This window comes from Ceraceosorus guamensis (genome assembly GCF_003144195.1).
Source record: "Ceraceosorus guamensis strain MCA 4658 unplaced genomic scaffold IE81scaffold_169, whole genome shotgun sequence".
Lineage (NCBI taxonomy): Eukaryota > Fungi > Basidiomycota > Exobasidiomycetes > Ceraceosorales > Ceraceosoraceae > Ceraceosorus > Ceraceosorus guamensis.
Genome location: NW_020290164.1, coordinates 1 through 19,113, shown reverse-complemented (window position 1 = coordinate 19,113; position 19,113 = coordinate 1). Strand labels below are relative to the sequence as shown.

The window sequence follows — 19,113 nt, the reverse complement described above, 5'->3', positions numbered from 1 at the left end:
CCCCTCAGAGTTGCGCGCTCGATAGGGTCGCTGCTGCGCTGTCTATCGGACGGGCGCTCGGAGACGGGCGGCGCTCTCTCCGACGAGGCGCAGAGGTGGAGGTGGACCTTTGGACAACTCGCCTTGGCTGGAACATGGGAAGGCATGCGGAAGTTGTGCTCGCACTGCTTGGGACGTCGTGCAAGTTCGCGTGCTGCGCAGTACTCTTAGCCTGAGTACGAGCAGGGCTGGAGGGTCTTTCGTTGGTGGGAGGTTGGAAGTCATGGGGATTGAGTTGTGGCGAGCGTCATGGAGCGATACTTTTGCCTGCCATTCACTCGGTCCATCTCGCCCCATCGCTGGCACTTTGCCTGGTGTCCGCTTTTGGCCATTCAACTCGAGCGGAAAGCCAGTCAGACTGCAGCTGATGCAACCAAGGCGCTTTCAGTTCGCTCGAGCCCTGCGGCTGTGGGCTCGTCTCCCTCGAACTCGACGCGCGCGGGCGGACTTCGACTTGGCCGCTCCGCTTGCCCTCAGGACCCACCCCCCCCCCCCCCCCCCCCCCCCCCCCCCCCCCCCCCCCCCCCCCCCTCATTCGCCTCAAGACTCACACTGACGCGGCATGAGAGCGCGCCTCGGGTCTCCGCCGTCCGCATGCACTGGTCTCGTGCCTAGATCATGACAGGCAACGCACACGAGCTGCAGCAGCTAGGGTCCAATGCAGCTTGAGGCGTACTGCGCACGAAAGGCAGCAGGCTTTAGGTACAGGTATTCACGATCAGGGCACGAATGCCCAGCTTGACTTCGCAACCTGCTCCTATGCGTGTGAGCTCGACGTCAAGCTCTTGCTTTGCGCCGCCTTATCATCTACACCCGCACCCGGAACGTCGTCTGGACGACCGCCCAACTTCCTCGTGATGTCAAAGACATATACGGGGGCATGCCACGGGCCAAGCCAGCGGGGAAGTTGCATGCCCGGCCCTTTGTGAGCTCCCTGTACCCTCGCGAGATCATCTGGTCTGCCGCACGGCCAGTACGATGTCTGTCCGCCTGGTGCCGCGGAGCTGCATCAAGCCAAGTCGACCATGCACGGTCATGACGGAGTTTGAAAGCCGATCGCGCGCATGCACACAGATCGGTGGCCTTGATACACAGAGCGATTATCGCGCCCAGCGACGAGTCATGCACCCTCTCCACAAGGCTTCGTTGTCGTAGACGCACCTGCAGCATTGCTGCCCCTCTCAACTGCGTTCCACCATCATCCGGCAACCTCACGCTTTACGCCTCGTGATCAATCGGCTGTTTGACACTTCGACACGACTTCCCGGTCCAGCGCGCACAGCACTCCTCTGGCTGTATTGGGCCTGATCCACATTCCGTGCGCGAGGCGCTGCCCTGCAACATACATACCCCATCAACCTCAATCTGCAACACCTGACGAGCTTGATCTGTGGCCATGCAAGCCCACGACGAGTTTTGTAGGTATTACCACGGAGCCCAGGCCGGCGACGCCACGGCAAAGTTTCCGGATGCCAGCATCACTGGGTTGAATGCTTATCAGGAATGCCATCTCAAGGATCAGCTCAGCAACCAGGGTTACGCGTATTTCAAGAAATACGCAGAGGCATTTGTCTTTGATTCTTCAACGGTCGGCGCACTGATCGACGCAGAGCTTCGGGATAAAGACTTGGACCAGGAGTCCGCTGCGGGGCGATCCAGCACCGTGGGACTGGGGCCCACTCCGTCGTCTAGTGTGTACACTGATGACTACCTTCTGAAATTTGAGATACGTTGGTTGTCGGCCCAGTCAAAATGGCAGAGCTTCCAGCGGCTGAGATGCCTCTCGTTGGCTGCTCAGCTGCCTGCAGATCCGGTGTCCGCACGAGAGATAATCACCATGATGCAAGAGCAAATTGATCTAGAGTCTCGGATTGCTAGCGCAGGAGACACCAACCAGTTTGCCAAGAGCGAAGGACTCTCGTCATCCCGACCCAAACGCAAGGGCCTACATATCAATCCGAATGTGATGCAATGGGCTCACGCTTGTAGAGCAGGTGAGGAACGATCCTTGCGAGCAAGCCTTTCTAAGTGGTGCTTTCCACATCGGGAAACGGCGGAGGGCGCTGGGGCAGAAGGCACCTCGACGTCTGCAACGCAGACCCAAGAAGCATTCGATAATGAGATAGGCGACCGACCGGGCTCGCAAGAAGCGCTTCCTCTCCACAGTCCTCCAGACTTGGAGGTGGCGGAGGTCGCCGCGGTAGAAGGCACCTCGACGTCTGCAACGCAGACCCAAGAAGCATTCGATGATGAGATAGCCGACCGACCGGGCTTGCTAGAAGCGCCTCCTCTCCACAGTTCTCCAGACTTGGAGATGGCGGAGGTCGCCGCGGTGGAAGGCACCTCGACTGGAACACAGACCCAAGAAGCATTCGATAATGAATTAGCCGACCGATCGGGCTTGCACGAGGAAGCCGCGGTAGAAGGCATATTGACGTCTGAAACGCAGACCCAAGAAGCATTCGATAATGGATTAGCCGACCGATCGGGCTTGGAAGAGGAAGCCGCGGCAGAAGGCATATTGACGTCTGGAACGCAGACCCAAGAAGCATTCGATAATGAGATAGTCGACCGACCGGGCTTGCAAGAAGGGCTTCGTCGTCGCATACGCCCTTTGCAGGCTGCACAGCCAGAAGGCAGCCATCACCCAGGGGTCAACGATCTTTACGCCCCTTCACGCGACGCCTTCGAGCTTTCTCGTCAACAGCTCGAGAGTGACCATCAAAAAGCTCAGCGGCAGAGACTCGTTTGGATGTCTGGGAAAAGGGATAGAAATCGGGTCACAGCAGTCGTAACGCGCTGCCTTCCACCCCAAATTACGGACCTTTTCGTCGACGAATGCAACGCTTACGTCAGGATCTACTTTGCTGAACACTTCGCTTCTGAACCGTATCCCTATCTTCTCGATGGATATTTGAAACAACGGGAGAGCCTAAATGTAGACCAGCAGACGTTGAAGGAACGCATCGATCCAACGTTCATAGGATTTTTGGAGACTACGGCCATCTTGGCTTGGAGCTCATCTTCTCATGTTCTATGGTCTATTCGGTGGTACAAAGCCGGAGGACTCCTTGGTCAACTATTGTACATGTGTGGTGGCGTGCTGTTGGCCACGTTTTTTCGCTTCGGATACTCTCGCGACAGCCCTGCCTTCCTCTTTACCTACGTGCTAGGCGGTATATGCGGCGTCATCTGGCTGGTCGACTGGCCTCGCCGTCGGAAAGCATCGCCGACGGCACCACTGCCCGAAGGGACGCAGATAGCCGATCTACCAGCTGACCTGACACCAGAGGACGTGTTTCATCACGTATTTGATCCTATCCTAGATGACGACGTCATCGGGAACTGGTGGCGTGATGTGGAACCCGGACTTCCCAAGCAGGCGTTTCACAACAGCGTCGACGCAATGCAACACAAGGAATGGTACGAGCGCTACGTCAGGTACATGCGATGTCTTGCTGCGGGCGTGGTTATTGAGTGCAATCGCCTCACACGCCTGGGGACCTCAACGCTTCCGGAGCTTAGGCGTGAGGCCGCAGCCTCGAGCGATGAAGCCAAGGACTGACTGGAGTCAGAAGCCCACTCCTCGGTCTCGGCAACCATCCCAGGCTCCGACGCCCGCTTCCTAGCAAGAAGAGGTGACCCAATTACGCCGATGGTGAGGCACAGCCTTAGATGCTCCATTAGCAGTGCTACCAGCGTCCCCATCGCGACAGCAAGCCCTACTTAACGAATGTTCCGTATTCTGAAGACAACGTCCGCATCCCCCACGAACCCCCTCGATCGAAATTTACACACGTTCGAAGCCTCTTGATCCCGGTGCCCCTCCCAGTCGATCTCCTGCCTCGTCTCTGCGTGCACCTGGCACTGCTAGCGCAAGCTACCTGCTCGAAGCTGGCGGTGCCCGTGCCCACCTTCCATTGTATCCGGCCTCACTTGTATAAAGACCACGACATGGATTCTATTAGCAATTGCATCTGTACGATCTAGTCGAGGATGAAAGAAGTCGTAGCCAGAGCGAGCCTTCATGAATGGTGGAACGCCCGGCAGAAGCCACAAACAAAGGTGCAACTCAAGCGCCGGCGGTATACGCCCCGATCCCTGCAGGCAACGCGGGGGCGCGCGCGCGCTCGCGCGCGCCTGCATGCGCGTGGAGGCGACGCGTTTATATACCGCGAATAAACCTTGTGCGGCAAGTCGGTACTTGTGAACCTAGCGTAACGGTTAGACCCTTGGATTTTCCAATTTACCTCACGGTGGCAGAGGGTGCGGATGCCTTGGGATATTCTGGAAAGCCTCCCTTCGGGGAGGTCTAGGGATGTCAGCGGAGAGGGGGGTTAGTGGGGCGCTTTGCGCTCTCCCCCTTCGACGCGTAGTCTCCAGCCGGCCCACTGCAGTGGGTAGATCATCAGACAGTCTGCGCCGAATGTTCATAAAGTTCCAGCCAACCGGTCAAGTGGCGGGGATCGGACTAATAGGAGGAGGCACAGAGCGCAAACGCCGGCGGTCGACTCCGTCCCACACACACTATGCAAATATGAAAGAGAAATTCAAATAATGATTAAGAGTTTCTAGTGAGATATACAATATCATCACACACACACACACGCGCGCCGCGGGTTCGAACCTTGCGCGCGCACAATCCTTTTTTGCTTTTGATCGTTCGCCGCGGGTGCTGCTGTGCAGCAGCGCGTATAGCGGACACGCGGTGGATGCACGCGCGCGCGGTGCCTGCATTTGCAACAAGTCGAGGGCAAAAGCGCAGCAAAGCAGCGACGGGAGGCAGGCAGGCTGCTGCTGAGCAAAGATCCCGTATGACTTGGGCCCGGCGTTCTTGGCTTGCGACCACGATGCCACCTCGAAGCGCGCGCTCCAATCGGCGTTGCAGGCCTTTGCGTGCGGTTCGTGTTGCACCGCTAGACAGGCGCCTTCGATAGATAGCAGCAGTGTCAGCGATGCCATGCCTGCCCGAGCATCCTGCCGCTTCTGCCGCGCACGCAAATTGGTGAGTGCGGAAGCTTCGGGGTGCAGCTGCCTGCACCGCGTGACTTTCTTGTGTCACCTGACGCTGATGGCCTTGTTCGCTGCTTCAGAAATGTGTGCCTGCGCCTCAGGACGGCATTCAGCAAGTGCCGTGTCAGGCTTGCCTGGCTCGCGGTCAGGAATGCATTCACGATGATCGAGCGGTGATGGGTCGACCTTTGAAGCGCGCTCGGACAAGCTCGACGGTGGCAGACGGGTCGAAGCCTGCGTCGACGGCCACGAGGAGACGTGAGCAGAGCATAGGCGCACTTCTTTCGGATGCCTATGACGACATCTTCCAGGTCGGCATCGAGCGCAGTCACCCGGTCCCCTCCTCTTCAGCTACGTCTTTCCAGCCGTCATGCGGAGATACGAGCGCTTCTTGCTCGGCCTTCAAGACTGCTCTCGAGAAGTTTCGGCAGCATCAAGCCCATCTCAGCGCCCCGGATGCAGCTGAGGAAGCTGACCAGATCCCTTGCGGATCCTCCACATACCCGGCCATCATTCAGCTGATGAATACGGCACTGCTAGAAATGTGCATCTCGCACCTAGCGCCTGATTTGCAGCTCAAGACGGACCGCTACTATGCCATCGCTCTCACCAGAGACTCGCATGAGCTCAAGGTCGGTGAGAGGGACGAGCTGGATCTGGACGCGTTCGTGCAGCCTGTGGCGAGCACGAGCAGCTCCAGCAGAGAGGATGCGCTTTTCCTCAAGTGGGAAAAGCTTCATCCGCTCGCTTGTCTGCTCGAAGCATCGCAAAAGCCAAAGCTGATGACGGAGCAGGAAAGACGAAGCTCGCCGTCGCTGAATGCAATGTGGCACTTGAGCTTGTCTGAGGCCTTGGAGCTTGATGCGAGCTCGGACAATACTGCGGAAGACAGTAAGCGCCTGCTGCGCGAAGCAGAAGGCGCTTTCATGGAATGCGTGATCACTGCTTCGGACGACGACGAGACTGCAACGCTGTCACTTCTCTCGCTCATGCTGGCGATGCATCACATGTGCCGAGGACGCGCCAAGATAGGCACTGCATACCTAGCTCTCTCGAGCCACTTGCTCGAAAGGGACGTGTCCAGGCTCGACCATGCCTCACCTTCGACCACGCTTCTCCGCGCAACTATCGCATCCTTTGAGATTTGGGCACTCCTCTCGCTGGCATGCAGCACATCGACAGCTGCAGACTGCAGAAGCGTCTTCAAGAGACTTTCGGCAAAGGTCGATGGCGCGTGGACATGCGGCGACTTGCTTCGCGCACCACTCGGCAGCAAGCAGCGCAGCTTGTCCCCTCTCTTCCAAAGTGCTAGTCTGGTAGCCTCACTGGTCGGCAACAGCAAGTCGCACAGGGGACTGCTGCAGAGCCAAGACCCGACTTTGAGCTCGTTTGGGAGCGCTGCGCGGAGCCTCTTGGCGATCGGGCTTTCATTAAGCCAGCTGAAGCCCAATACTACCGGATGGCAGTCCTTGGAAACTGTATGGACGCATCTGAGGGCAGTGCATGGACTCGCAAAACTCCTCGAAGCACCTCGCCAGGACCACCGAGTTTTTTCCAAAATCTCCTTTGGCCCTGCTATCTCCGATCAGCAGGGTCTTGATTCAGATGACGTGCCGACCATCTGCCTCCTGATTGGTTCATTCATCAAAGTTGGAGTCGCACTCCTCGAGTACGCGCGTCGAAACGAGTGGGTAAGCGTGCCCAATGCGCTCACCGTCTGTAAAGAGCTAGAACAGCTCTGCGCGCACGAGAGACTGGCTGGCAACGCAGGTATCGAAGCGAGCAAAGCGAGGTTGAACATTGTCAACCTTGACCTGACGAGAAGGCAGTGGCGAGCGGACAACACTCCCCCTCAGGACGGCCCGCCTCTGAACGTCGCGCAACAATCTGAACATGGGCTCGATTCGACGAGCTTCACTGCAGCGCAATGGGACTCCCTGGACTTGCATCGCTTCCTATCTGGATTTGCTGATCAGTCGAATGCACCATCTACAATTGCGATCAGCCCCGCGTATGTACAATCGGAAGCAGAAGGCGACGCGGATACGTCATTCGTATCGGACGCATTAAGTACGATGTGGGGCGAGCCGTGGGGATCGGAAGATCTCGCCGCTCTCGCAGCGATGCCGCCCGAGCTCGAGTCTGGCTGAGGACACCCAGCTCGCCTGCACTTCTAGCGGTCCACGTGGTCTCCCGTGCGAAGAAGGAGCTCCTCAGTAGCTTACCACGTAAGCTCCGCTCCTATTGAGCGCGTTTGATCCAGCCTCGCCGGCGCTTTCGTTGATGCTCTCGGCGATGAAGTGACCCACATCTTCTCTCGAGATGGTCCACGCACTGTCCAACGTGCTTCCTGCCTCTGAAATGCGGTATTTCCCGGTCCGAGCACCGGAGGTCAGCAGGGAAGGTCGAACGATGAGGAGCTTCGAAGGATCAAAGGGCGCGGCGGAGCGCTCCGAGCTGGATTTGGCGCTGGGGTTAAAGTCGTCGGAGTGCAGTCCGTACGCTCTGTGCAACAGCTCTTCCATCTCGTGCTTGTCGGCATGCGGATGGGTCAATAGATGGTGATCTGGAGCAGGTCGGGAGTTACATCGTCAGCTGCGAGCTCTGTTGGGACAGCATGGCCGCATCGGGGCCTCATCTCGACACTCACAGAAGAATTTCAGAATCCAAGGCAGCCTCTCTAGCGATTCTTGGCCGATACCGTTGGAACTGACCACGATCAACGCGGGCGTGGGGGCCGTCGAGTCCCGCATCACATCGAGCAAGTTCTTTGTTCCATCGGCGCAGATCCTCTCCAAACCTGCTTGCAGTCGAGGTTTCAGTCCACTCTTCCACTCGAAAACAGGCACAGCTCCGAGCGAAGAGACGATCAGGTCCACCTTGCCGCCGTGTTTTCGAATGGATTGGAAGGCGCAAGAAAGAGAGGAGATGGAGAGCGCATCGGCTTGATGCAGGTGTACGCTGGACGGCAATGACATGCCTAGCGTGCAGAGGTGTTGGCTGAAAGAGGAGGGGTTGCGAAGGAGGAGATGGATGGTGTGCTGCGATGCTGCTGCGTCATCGAACACTAGACGCTTCAAGAGCGCGAGTCCGCATCCTCTAGACGCTCCAAGGATGACAATCTTCATTGATTCGATCGGTTTTGCGTGGCGTGATGTACGAGCTAGCTGCTGGAGATGTGGCTTGAGATTGGAGGAGATGCTTGCGCGCGTGTGTGTGCCGGTGATGAGGAACTGGACATCGACAATGGCGGTGGGTGAGGGGGCGCCCACTTTATATCTCTCTCGAATGGCGTAGAGCTTCGGTAGGCAGAACAATCATACCTCGCGAGATTGCCTCTAGGCGATCGCGGCGGCTCAAGCTACCGTATCAGCGCCCACGCCACCTCTCACCACCCCGAACAACTCTCCGTCCCTGTATAAGTCTCCGTCTCCGTCTCCGTCTCCGTCTCCGCCTCCGCCTCCGTTCCCGCTCTCCGTTTCCCTCTCTCGCCGTCCGCGCATCGCGATCGTGTCTAAAGATGCCGCCCTCCAGCTCAGAAAGTGCTGGTCCCCTCACGCGCACACGCTCACCATCGTTGCGCATGCATCGTGGTGCCTTCTCAAAGCGAAGGAAGCACCTTCGAACAAAAAAAGTCTCCGTCTTTCTTCTCCGATCCCTCCGCCTGCTGCTCACGCGCGTCTGAGCGCGTGAGCGGCGGTGCGGCACGCCGCGGAGTTCCATTGTGGGCCGGTCGTTCACGTGACTCAGTGCAGCAAGGTCACGCTCGCATTTGGCGCTGATGCTGTGTTTCCCCGCTTTGAGCAAGGCCTACCCTTTCTGCCTTCTCTTCCCCTCTCACACTAGTGACTGCCCCTCTTCCTCCCTCACACTGCAGAGCCTCCTACCTCGTTCAATCCAGCGCACGGAGGCTCGGTCTGTGATCTTTGCGCCGGCCTATCAGCTTCAGCCAGGCGCTCATGTGAGCTGCAAACGCACCGACCGGGTCAGCCATCTTCACGCGGCCCAAACGGCGCCGCGATGGGCTCGATCCACACCCCTCCTGTCAAGCTTTGCAAAGTTGCTAGCGCATGAGCGCTTGCAGATCCGAATGCACGCCGTGACGCCTGGATAGAGGTCAGGCATGTCGGCTGTCGGCTGTCCCAGCCATGCGTGAGCCTCATCTCGCTGTAGGCAGGATCACCTCACCTCAACGACAGCGTCCACGCCAACGCCGACGCCGACGCCGACGCCGACGACAGCGTCCAGCGTCTTCCCCTTTCCTTTGACCAGCCCACACATGTGGCATCCACCACCGCATGAATGCTTCCGTCGATGGGCCAGCAAGATCTGCGGTCTCCAACGACGCCACTCAACCTCAGAGGTCGGCATGTATGCGCCATCGAAGGCGCTACTGAGGGATCCTACTGCCTGGCGAGATGAAGCCGGTGCGGCAGATTTCACGGCACACAAGGAACGCAGAGAACTCGAAGGCTGCCGGTGTGGCTTTTGGTCTGACGGCATTGCGGAGCGGTGCGAATGGCCGGCGTGCATGCCAAGATTTGCGCCATGGACAAATTGGCGACCGGCAATGCGGAGCGGCGCCGATCAAGTGGCACTACAGCAGGGAAACAGCGGATGAAACGGGTCAATCAGCATCGATTGCGCTACCAAAGCCCCCTTTCTGGGCGCGGAGGGACATTGCCGACCATGTATGCGGGGACTCAGGCAGGCGCAAGACACGTTTCGTACAGGCTCGGCATAAGCGGCTGACACGACGTCAGACGAGATGGATGTACCATTGCGCATCGCGGATCGCGAGCAGCCGTCTGCGACGTACGAGGTGCGACATGCGAGCGGAGAGGATGGATCTTCGGCGAGAATGCGGGCCAGGAAGTGCTCCTGGAGCGGATGGATGACGTTGGAGCTGTGAAAAGGTGGGGGGGACGATAATACAAGGCGCAAGGGCGAAGACGAAGGATGGCTGCAAGCCAGAGGGGGGGGGATGAAACGATTGTCCAGGTGAGTAGGTAGTGTTGTGTGGGGTGTGATGCGGGCCCGTCCAATGGCCGGACTTGCTAGCCGGATGCGCGCAAAGGGGACGGGCTGGCCCTGCTTGTGCCTACTTGAATTTGATGCCGTTGAATCCAAAGTCGGTTCCTTCGTACTTTTTGAGTGCGCTAACGATATCGACGCCCAGGATCTTGTTGGCGTCCTTGTTCTGACTCAGCAGGGGCAAGAAGGGCGTATCGGTGGTTTGGCAGCCGGACTGCTTCAGCGTCCCGTCCAGCACACCGCTGGTCCATTGCAGAGCGATTGGCAAGGTTTGGAAAGCGGTAGCGATGTGCTCTCCAGTGCCAATTTTTTGGTAATTGATATTCGCACCGCCCGCGCACTGCGAGTCGACATAGGACTGCACTTGGGCAGGCGAGATGATCTCGTCGGTCTGGGACTGGAGGATGAGCTGGGGCAGCGTGCCGGGGATCTGGCCTTCCGATCCGTAGCCCAGAGTATTCTCGTCCAAGGAGCTGCTGACGGTAGGATCATTTTGCCAGTCCTTGTTGGCAAAGTACGAGTTGATGTCCTTGTTCAGGTTTCTGAGCAGCAAGTCGAGAATGCACTGAGAGTCACCTCCCGTGGCTCTCGTAGCGTAGATATCCTTTTTGCCTTGCGCGTTCAGGTTGGTATCCAGCCAGGTTTGCAGCTTTGGAGTGGCTGCTGCTACACCGGCGATGCTACCGAGCACAAAGCCGCTGAACGTGCCCTTGTTCAATTGGGAGAGCATCTCCTTGACATCCACGGGGATACCGCCAGACACGACTCCGACGAGGTTGAGCGCTGGAGCGTACGAACGGTGAAGCTGACCTGCCCAAGAGACGGCATGCGCTCCACCTGCGGAAAGTGAGAGGGAATGCGCCTTGTCAGTTGCGTGACTTGGCGCACACACCCAGCCGAGCGCGAGCAAGCGTCGACTCACCCGAGTAGCCGTAGATGGCAATCTTGGCGTCCTTGGTGGACTTTGAGCCGACGGTCTCCTTGTGATTGGCCACGACTCGAACACCATCCAGCATGCCGAAACCTTCGCCGTTGCCGCTGATCCACGTAGCTTGGCTTCCCATATAGTCGGGGACCGATACGTACCAGCCCTTGTTGAGGGCGTAGTTTGAGATCACACCAAAGATGGCTGGAAAGGCGGTAACTTTGGCTTTGGATAGAGCGCCGAGCTGGAAAGAAAAGGAGGATTGACAGTCTTTGCCGGTCGAGTCGATGGGCAGGGCGAGTCCCCAGATCTTCATCGGTCCGGCTGCTGGGAAGTAGGGCGAGAGCAGCGTCGTGACGGTAGCGTCTGTTGCCACGTCGTAGGTGGTGGTGTTGGCGAGCGAAGAGGCGTACAGCACCTGGTAGCTCGTCTTGGCCGACGTGGCGTACGTCGAGACCTTGCGCGAGCGAATCACATCTCCAGGCTTGTAGCTCGAGATATTGGCCGGCACTTGATGAGGAAACGGAGAATGAGGGTCAGCTGCGAGCTAGCCGCGCGACCTTGTGGAGCTACGCACCTCTGTAGAAGGGATCGACGGAGGGAGAGACAAAGCCATTAGCTTGTCGTGGGTCCAATAGTCGCGCGTTGGAGGGCATAGAGAATGTGTAGATGGCGAGCGAGCATGCCGCGAGCAGCTTGGCCGCGAATGCGAGCGTCTGCATGACGATCGAGGGAAGGGGTTGGGGGGGAAGGTGAGCCAAAAAGATGGAGAGGAAGGAAAGCTGGAGGATCGTGGTCGAAGCGGAGCGGATTGGCGAATCGAGCGTGCGACTGGGCCTCTTAAAGATGCGCCGGATGTGGAGCAGTGTCGGTCTTGACAGATTTGGATCCTCCTGTTACAAGAGCCTACCAGTCACAGAGCGGCGGTGGAACGGTCAAAAGTCTATACAAGGTTCGGAGCGGGCGTCGGGCAAGACAGGGACGAAACCTTAGAAGATGGGCTTGGGCGACGAAGCAGAAAAGAGAGTCTGTTGCAACGGGAAGCGAATGAAGGGGCCCGTCAGGTCAGCCGATGCTCAAGGGGCAGGGCTTCGACAAAAGATTTCTCTCCAGTGTCTCATGTCCATCCGAGGCGAAATGAAGGGATCGCCGTGAGGGTCTTGTCATTTGGACGCATGATGGGAAAGGAGCGGAAACGTGTGCGGATGCGCGTTGCGCGTTGCGTGACCGGCCCGCTGCCGAAGTGCACCAACCTGCCAAGCCCTACTGGATTCGCACAGAGGCTTGCATGCTAGCCGCCGCGCTGCTTGGTGGGAAAATTTCCGCGCTATCCTGGAAAGGAGCTGCAGGCACCTGCACCCTCTAAAACACACGAGCTCATTTGCTCGAGTCGCCTTGAGCAGCCGCTCCTGGTTGATCATGCTAAGTTGACGAATGTCTGGGTATATGAGCTGTCGAATCTCTTTCTCATTCGTTACGCAAGCAGGCAGAAATGAGGTACGACTGGACATTTACGAGCTCGCTTGCGTCTTGCCGAAACGGCATTGTCCACTGCGAGACTTCGCGCCCAGCTCCACCTCTGCTCTCGCGCAGCGACCACGCAACGCTCATTCATATGAACACTCCGACGGCGCACGACCATCGAAGCGAGCTAGGCTCTCCAGGACTGGTTCCGGATAGAGCAGCGTGCTCGCCCGACGAGGGAGGGACGTGTCCGATCGCGTCAACGGGACTCGAAGCTCTGCTCGTGCCTCTTTGCAGTGCGCGAGGATGGAAAACGTCAAGACGTAGTAAGGGCGAAGGGGGCCATGATAAAGCAAGAGAAAACGCGGAAGGGGCGGGAGGCAAAACTCCGCCTTCGCTAGGAGCGGCATCAAAACTAGCCGACTTTTCTATTTGCTTGCTGAAGGGCGCGTGCGCCCCTGCACGCGCAGAACAGCCATGATCCCCCGATTCGCACGCGCCAGAGCTATTGCACGACCCTTGGCCTCAGGCGCGCCATTCGCCGTCGGATCCCCTTTCACGCGATGCACTGATGCGAGGCCAGAAAAGGGCATTGCTCTTGCTCCTGTCACGCTCCGCAAACAATCAGAGCGGAGCTGCAAAGCGTATGCATGAACCGATGCACGCCAGCAGGCCCATCCGCGCTAAGCGGTCGCGTCGAAGTCGGCTCTGCTGGACGCACAGGAGCTTGCGCGCGCGCGCACGCTCACTGACTGACCCTTTCATGACGGCAACCAATCCCTTCGCGAACTTCTCGTCGCGCTCGAATCGGCCGGCCCTATTGCGATTGCTGACACAGCAGCAGTTTTCTGCCGCGCGGCACAGCATCACTGCATTAGCTCAAGCCACCCAGGTAGGCAAGTCCCCGTACCTACGTCGGAATTGCAGCGCTGCCTCAAGCCAAGTCACCTCACTTTGCTCGCCCTCCAATGTCGGCACTGCGCTCGTCGTTCCTTGGCATTCGAAAACGTGGCTCGGGGCGCGTGCGAGCCGCACAAAGATGCGTGGTTCTGCAGCCAGAGAGTCAATCAAGTCTACGGTGGGCTGGACGGCATCAGCGACTGAGTCCAGTCCACGGTGGGTTGGACGGGCCCGGGCCGGATGCATCATCCATCACCCTCGCATGCATGGGCGGAATCCTCCGAAGCTGTCTTTCCACCATGTTCACGTTGCTGTGAATCGATCGAGAGGCGCGGAACTCGCATCACGGATCAAGGACGACTGCGCGGTTCGTTTGCGACCCTGCTCCATGACGCTTTCGGTGCTTCCGTCAGCAATTACGTGCTGCGGCGGCTCGCACCTCGAGGCCGGACACTCGTGACTGACCCCCAGCAACGCAGGCAGGATCGCAAGGACTTCTCTTAGCGAGCGTCCGCCTTGCAGGTTGATCGCGTCACATCGACGGGGATCGGCAACATTTTCGAGAACCGCATGGCACAGTCCACTCTCGGGCCACAAGATCAACGAGAGCATGCGCAAGGTGTGGGGAGGCATCAATCCGCCGCGAGGGGATGACATGAGGATCGACGCGCTGTCATGCTATCTCACAACACCGACCCGAGCGGAGCTGTCGGAAGGGGGCTCCACGTCGAAGTTTCCTCAATTACGTCTTGTTTGCGAACAGGAGCGTGCGCGCGCGGATCGCGTCAGGAGCCGACGCACGTGGACCAGCGCATCGCAGATAGGCATTCTACGAGAGGTCTCACCTTCATTCCCCTCTCAAGGCGCAGTAACTCGCACTAAGAGCGAATGTGCGTGCCCTCTCGCATTCAGGGACGCGCTTGGTAGGGGCGCGAGTTCGCGTATGGCATTGGAATGGAATTCGGAAGTGAGGCTGAACAGGTTGGGCACATTGGTCTGAGGAGGGGCTTGGATGGGGTTTCTGGAGGAGCGTGAGGCAGCTTGAACGCGACTTTCAGAGGCGTCGAGCTCCGCACCACGCAGCATGCGGCGACTCGACCCAGCCAAGGAAGCGCTCTGCGGTCAACGTCAAATCAGTATACCGATCGAGATCGTCGGCATTTCGATTAGGCCGCTGCTGGTGGCTGCTGGAGCTCTCGACACTCTTCACCTTTGTCCTGGTAGCCGTCGCAAGGTTGAGGGTCGAAAGGATGGTCGACATCTCCGACAGGCCAGTCTCCGCTCACTCTCGAGTTGCCAAAAGCCACCAGCCCAAAGTTGATCCACGCTACGATGATTGCGGTGGCCTCGTAGAGTTGGTTGCGGTATTTCTTGTCAGACTGGATGGTGACTAGAGAGGAGAAGGTCTTGAAAGCGCGGCCGAGAGGAGGGAGGAGCTGGTCCACGAATCCGTCGACACCGCTCTTCTTCATTCGGTCTTGATTCTGCACCAGCGCCTGGACAGTCGCGGTGACGTTGCCGGAGCTGCGAAGTGGAATCATTGGCGAGTCCATGGTCAGCGCATGCACCGATCAATGGATCTATGTACGTCGAGTAGCCGAAGGCACTCACGCATAGCCAAGAAGCACCAAGATGTCCTGGACGTCTTCGCCCTGGACTTCAACCTCGGGCGATGCGAGGTCATTCACAGCAGTGTGGAGATCTGCGGTCAAGTTGGTGACAGCCGCGACGGCCAAACCAGTCTGAGAACTGGAACAATCGCAAGTGCTGGCGTCAGGGTGCGCACAAGAGAGGAGCAAGAGTGTCGAGACTTACAGATCGCCGGCGAGGTACTTGGAGAAGGATGAGAGCAGTGCTCCAATGTGCTCGTTCATCGAGCCTACGGTCTCCTCCAACTTTCTCGTGGTCGGGTTCCAAGCAGCGGTGCCCTGGACGAGCACAATGCTCAGGATCACGAATGGAACAAGCAGACGCATGATGGAGTGGGCGATTTGGGAGCGTGAGGAGAGGGGGCGGCGATAGCGTCAGATTACGACTGGATGTGGGTGAGCAGGATACGATCGAGGTGGTGCGGACGGAGGGGTGGGAAAACGACCAGGCGCGTAGGAGGAAAGCGACCGTTCTTTAAGGTCGCTTCTTTCGCCTTCTTGTACGTGGCGGCACGGCATACATGCTTGCCATTGTTGCCTGTGTGTTTTGCTGACTGTGCTGGCGTCGCTGGCTGCGCATTTCTCCCCGAATCTTCTCTGCACTCAGACCAGCGTTGCGCAATACTTACCGGTGCAAATTGTCTGCTCAAACAGAGTGGCATCGCAGTGAGCGCAGTGCGTCGCTGGCTCAAACTCTCGCAGGACGCCAAGCTCTGCTAGGCAACCGCGTGAAGCTGATGCATCGCGCAGTCTTCTACTTGATGTTCCTGTCGCGACTTGGCGCAGCCAGCGAACGCATAGCGGTCCGTCATGGAGTTTCGGCGGTAGAAGATCTTCGCTTCGCTCCGCGGTCGAACTTTGACCGCGGAGCCACCACTCAACTTCGGAGGTGCGCGAGTCGCTCGAGGCGCGACTCGAACCTGTCTGCCTGCCGCCTGCGACTCGCGGCTAGCGCTCGCTGGTATGCCTGAATTCCGTGCACTCCCTTGGAATTCACCAAGGCTGCTGTAGGGATCGCTGACCCGTGAGGCAGGCCAACAAAATCGCCTTCGCATGCGCACTCGCGAGCAGAAGCTCACTCGCTTCACAGTCTGCTGTGTTTGGAGTACATTGAGCTCACGATGAAAGGAGCACACCTGGAGTTGAGCTCGGCAAAACATGTCGCATTTTGACAATGAAAGGACAAGTGGCATGTATTGGTCAAGGTAATCTCTCGGAAGGTCATCGCAATGGCACCTCTGCAAAGGTCTGGCATTTTGCCAAGGGCTGTTGCGTTTGGACCGGCATGCTGCAGCGCGCCGTCGACGAGTGGCCACGACTTCATTCACATGCGGTCAGCACGAATCTCGGGAGCCAGACCACGCTTCTTCAGAGGAGCCAGCGCGACCTTCTTGCAGTGCTGCTTGTCCTCGTTGTAGCTGTCGCAGGGAGCAGGGCCAAAGCTTGGGAGCCAGTCGGCGCTGATGCGAGCCAAGCCGAAGCTGACAAGACCAAAGTTGATCCAAGCCACGGTTCCGGAAGAAGTCTTGTCCAAGGCATCGGCATACTTCTTGTCGGCCTGAATAGCCACGAGAGTCGAGAAGCTGTTGAAGGCGCGTCCGAGTGGGGGCAAGAATTGCTTGATGAAGAAGTCGTTCTGGCTCGATTTCAGAAGCTCCTTGGCTCCGATGAGAGCATTCACGACTTTGCTGACTTCGGTCTGACTGCGATCGTGCGGGGCAGCAGCAGATCAGCAACTTCACCAGCACTAGGGGCGATGACGTGCTGGCTCCACACCACTGCGAATACTCACCCAACTTGGAGATCGGCGAGGATATCCTTGACGTCTTCTCCCTGAATCTTGATCTCAAAGACGGACAAGTCGTTAGAAGCAGAGTGAAGGTCGGTGGTCAGGTTGCCCAGAGCTTCCACAGCGGTGCCAGTCTGACCACTGTATGTACGGTATAGGCGAGTAAGTCAGCTGTCGAGGCACTCGGGAGCTGTCCCCTTATTCTACGGCCATGCTCATCGTTCTTCAAGCTGGCGTCACGCCTACTCACAGGTCACCGCCGAGGTATGCAACAAACGACGAGTGTAAAGTCTTAATGTGGCCGTTCATGGACTCGACGTGTCCCTCGAGCTGCCGGGTCGCTTTGTTCCAGGCGTGCACCTGCGATGCCGCGCTCAGCATCAGAGTGACCAGAGCCACGAGGGGCAGAAGAGAGAAGTTGCGAAGCTGCATGTTGAGAGGATGTTAGGAGGTACGGGTGATGAGATGATTCGACGAGGAGGAGAAGGCAGGGATGAGAGGTGGGGCGTGGGGTGAAAGAGGCGGACCGGGGCAGGTGCTCCGCGCCTTTATACCGCAGACATCGAAAAGAATCCGGGACTAGGACGAGCGCCACGTCAGCACCAAGACATGCCAAGCTGCATGTCGTGTGGCTTGTCTTCACCAGCGGAGTCGACGGATGAGGCATCACAAGTGGACCCCGAGCGTCTTCACAGTGCCGAACCTGTATGCGCAGCAGATAGTAGCAAGCATGTACACATTTCGGGTCGCTTTGCGTAGCTCGTCGGGAGACTAGGAACCCCGAACATTCCTTTAATGCCGCCGCCATTGCAGGCTTTCAGCTTGGCAAGCCGCTTCGAGGCTGTTTGCGTGTTTGCGAAGCACGTAGTTTCATTGGTGGACGGGCACGCCGGCCCGTTATGGGGACGGACTCGAATTTAAGGGGCACCTTGTTCTCGACATTGCGCCGCGCAAATCCGGTAAACGCTAATCAAGTTGTGACGGGCACAATCCCCCAGCCGCGGTCTAGCGAAATCTCGCTTCGGACCGCGCACATCCGGTTGATCACAACGAAGTCGCACAGCAGCATGAGCGTCATTGGAAATCGAGGGAGCAGTCCCTTCTCGTCGTATGCTCATTACGGAAACCGGCGCTCCCACGCGGGTCATGACAGCTGGCTGACTGCGTCCGGTTACGAGCGTGCGGAGCTCGCCGTGATTGCCGATCAGCGTTCTCCCTTGAGAGCCCGACTTGTACAGGACGGGGACTTCCTTCCGACGGGCTCGAGCAGGCAATATGTTGCATGATTGCAGCCATGTCGAGGCCCTCGCTTCGCCCAATGTGAAGCGCAAAATTTGGCTGCAACTATGAGATACGGTGATGATGGATGTATTCATGAGATAGTGGATGCATGTAAAGTAGCATTTACATGTGCGTCAGGCGTTGCGTGCGCGCAACAATTCAACTTCAGCCAGTACGCCTTCGGCCCTCCAGCGACGTAGTCGACAAGGTCTCGAGCAGGTCAGCAGCACGATCAGCAGCACAGTCCACAGCCACCACCTAATCAGAGGCTGCGCGCTCAGCAGCATGATCAGCAGCCACCACCTGATCAGAAGCTGCATGCTCAGAAGCTGCATGCTCAGAAGCTGCTTGATCAAGAACAGTCTCTGCGCCAACAGCCGCAAAAACCTCCACTGCGCTTGCCTCTGTTGGCGCAGCCAGCACCCGCTCAGAAGCAGCGTCAGGAAATGCTTGCTCCTCAGCAATTCTGTAGCCCCCAATGGTACCACCAGCACCAACAACATTGTCTCTCCTCCTGGTCAAGTCAGTCAGCTATGCCACGACCGCTGCCACCACGCTCCCTTGGCTTGCGCTTTGGATCCCCAGATTCTGCGGTGAAGATTTTGGCAGCCCCAATCTCCCCTTCATTGGCATCCTTATTGCGTTGACCAGGAGCATCACCCAACCTTGAGGATTTGCTGACAACCAAGCAAGCAAAGACGACGGTCTACCCGGCCTTGTTCTCACCTTTGCCATCGCAATCACCATTGCAAGTGCAGAAGAATGCAAGGGCAAGCGCAACACTTGAAGCAGGGCAGAGCTGCACCATCACCCACGTATCCTTGCCAGCGCCATCTCCTGAGCCATCAAAGCTGAGGAAGAGGCAAATCTTAGGGTTACAAGGGGGTGTGGAATAGGGTTTTTGGAGTTTGTGTTATAGGCATCTAGAGTTAGGGTTAGGGTTAGGGTTAGGGTTAGGGTTAGGGTTAGGGTTAGGGTTAGGGTTAGGGTTAGGGTTAGGGTTAGGGTTAGGGTTAGGG

General features: G+C 58.0%; 11 protein-coding genes across 11 annotated transcripts; 5 read left to right on the top strand and 6 right to left on the bottom strand.

Moving 5' to 3' along the window:
* Positions 1–1,435: 1,435 nt before the first annotated feature.
* On the top strand, positions 1,436–3,604 carry IE81DRAFT_350657 (hypothetical protein; the record flags this gene model as incomplete). The annotated part of the gene is made up of 1 exon (XM_025516579.1): positions 1,436–3,604. The coding sequence occupies one exon, from the start codon at positions 1,436–1,438 to the stop codon at positions 3,602–3,604; it is 2,169 nt and encodes a 722-aa protein (XP_025366066.1).
* Positions 3,605–4,242: 638 nt separating this feature from the next.
* Positions 4,243–4,659, bottom strand: IE81DRAFT_327044 (hypothetical protein). The gene has a single exon (XM_025514991.1). The coding sequence runs from the start codon at positions 4,471–4,473 to the stop codon at positions 4,291–4,293; it is 183 nt and encodes a 60-aa protein (XP_025366065.1). The 5' UTR covers positions 4,474–4,659; the 3' UTR covers positions 4,243–4,290.
* Positions 4,660–4,682: 23 nt separating this feature from the next.
* On the top strand, positions 4,683–7,288 carry IE81DRAFT_64268 (hypothetical protein). Its single transcript, XM_025517510.1, has 2 exons — positions 4,683–5,044; positions 5,133–7,288. The coding sequence occupies exons 1-2, from the start codon at positions 5,000–5,002 to the stop codon at positions 7,200–7,202; spliced, it is 2,115 nt and encodes a 704-aa protein (XP_025366064.1). The 5' UTR covers positions 4,683–4,999; the 3' UTR covers positions 7,203–7,288.
* On the bottom strand, positions 7,266–8,643 carry IE81DRAFT_369496 (hypothetical protein; the record flags this gene model as incomplete). The annotated part of the gene is made up of 2 exons (XM_025517247.1): positions 7,703–8,643; positions 7,266–7,618 (listed from the first exon to the last, which is right to left on the bottom strand). The coding sequence occupies exons 1-2, from the start codon at positions 8,178–8,180 to the stop codon at positions 7,266–7,268; spliced, it is 831 nt and encodes a 276-aa protein (XP_025366063.1). The 5' UTR covers positions 8,181–8,643.
* A 66-nt stretch (positions 8,644–8,709) lies between these two features.
* On the top strand, positions 8,710–9,318 carry IE81DRAFT_64250 (hypothetical protein). The gene has a single exon (XM_025517509.1). It carries the CDS (start codon positions 8,834–8,836, stop codon positions 9,164–9,166), a length of 333 nt encoding a protein of 110 aa, XP_025366062.1. The 5' UTR covers positions 8,710–8,833; the 3' UTR covers positions 9,167–9,318.
* Positions 9,319–10,051, top strand: IE81DRAFT_64249 (hypothetical protein). The gene has a single exon (XM_025517508.1). The coding sequence runs from the start codon at positions 9,471–9,473 to the stop codon at positions 9,948–9,950; it is 480 nt and encodes a 159-aa protein (XP_025366061.1). The 5' UTR covers positions 9,319–9,470; the 3' UTR covers positions 9,951–10,051.
* IE81DRAFT_64248 (LIP-domain-containing protein) lies at positions 10,052–11,870 on the bottom strand. Its single transcript, XM_025517507.1, has 3 exons — positions 11,589–11,870; positions 11,009–11,521; positions 10,052–10,923 (listed from the first exon to the last, which is right to left on the bottom strand). The coding sequence occupies exons 1-3, from the start codon at positions 11,731–11,733 to the stop codon at positions 10,154–10,156; spliced, it is 1,428 nt and encodes a 475-aa protein (XP_025366060.1). The 5' UTR covers positions 11,734–11,870; the 3' UTR covers positions 10,052–10,153.
* A 572-nt stretch (positions 11,871–12,442) lies between these two features.
* On the top strand, positions 12,443–12,992 carry IE81DRAFT_64245 (hypothetical protein). Its single transcript, XM_025517506.1, has one exon. The coding sequence runs from the start codon at positions 12,504–12,506 to the stop codon at positions 12,954–12,956; it is 453 nt and encodes a 150-aa protein (XP_025366059.1). The 5' UTR covers positions 12,443–12,503; the 3' UTR covers positions 12,957–12,992.
* A 1,241-nt stretch (positions 12,993–14,233) lies between these two features.
* IE81DRAFT_332716 (hypothetical protein) lies at positions 14,234–15,351 on the bottom strand (the record flags this gene model as incomplete). The annotated part of the gene is made up of 4 exons (XM_025515337.1): positions 14,234–14,491; positions 14,662–14,899; positions 14,987–15,124; positions 15,191–15,351. 4 exons carry the CDS (start codon positions 15,349–15,351, stop codon positions 14,234–14,236), a joined length of 795 nt encoding a protein of 264 aa, XP_025366058.1.
* Positions 15,352–15,568: 217 nt separating this feature from the next.
* IE81DRAFT_64240 (hypothetical protein) lies at positions 15,569–16,366 on the bottom strand. Its single transcript, XM_025517505.1, has one exon. It carries the CDS (start codon positions 16,215–16,217, stop codon positions 15,741–15,743), a length of 477 nt encoding a protein of 158 aa, XP_025366057.1. The 5' UTR covers positions 16,218–16,366; the 3' UTR covers positions 15,569–15,740.
* Positions 16,349–17,301, bottom strand: IE81DRAFT_369493 (hypothetical protein; the record flags this gene model as incomplete). The annotated part of the gene is made up of 3 exons (XM_025517246.1): positions 17,064–17,301; positions 16,817–16,954; positions 16,349–16,727 (listed from the first exon to the last, which is right to left on the bottom strand). The coding sequence occupies exons 1-3, from the start codon at positions 17,243–17,245 to the stop codon at positions 16,349–16,351; spliced, it is 699 nt and encodes a 232-aa protein (XP_025366056.1). The 5' UTR covers positions 17,246–17,301.
* Positions 17,302–19,113: the final 1,812 nt, after the last annotated feature.

Coding starts and splice junctions, on each gene's coding strand:
- IE81DRAFT_64250 (XM_025517509.1), top strand. CDS start 8,834: ATGCTGTGTTTCCCCGCTTTGAGCAAGGCCTACCCTTTCTGCCTTCTC.
- IE81DRAFT_64249 (XM_025517508.1), top strand. CDS start 9,471: ATGAAGCCGGTGCGGCAGATTTCACGGCACACAAGGAACGCAGAGAAC.
- IE81DRAFT_64248 (XM_025517507.1), bottom strand. CDS start 11,733: ATGCAGACGCTCGCATTCGCGGCCAAGCTGCTCGCGGCATGCTCGCTC. Junction 11,522..11,588: donor CGTCGATCCCTTCTACAGAG/GTGCGTAGCTCC, acceptor TTCCTCATCAAG/TGCCGGCCAATATCTCGAGC. Junction 10,924..11,008: donor TGCCATCTACGGCTACTCGG/GTGAGTCGACGC, acceptor CACTTTCCGCAG/GTGGAGCGCATGCCGTCTCT.
- IE81DRAFT_64245 (XM_025517506.1), top strand. CDS start 12,504: ATGAGGTACGACTGGACATTTACGAGCTCGCTTGCGTCTTGCCGAAAC.
- IE81DRAFT_327044 (XM_025514991.1), bottom strand. CDS start 4,473: ATGAACATTCGGCGCAGACTGTCTGATGATCTACCCACTGCAGTGGGC.
- IE81DRAFT_64240 (XM_025517505.1), bottom strand. CDS start 16,217: ATGCCACTTGTCCTTTCATTGTCAAAATGCGACATGTTTTGCCGAGCT.
- IE81DRAFT_64268 (XM_025517510.1), top strand. CDS start 5,000: ATGCCTGCCCGAGCATCCTGCCGCTTCTGCCGCGCACGCAAATTG. Junction 5,045..5,132: donor TCTGCCGCGCACGCAAATTG/GTGAGTGCGGAA, acceptor TCGCTGCTTCAG/AAATGTGTGCCTGCGCCTCA.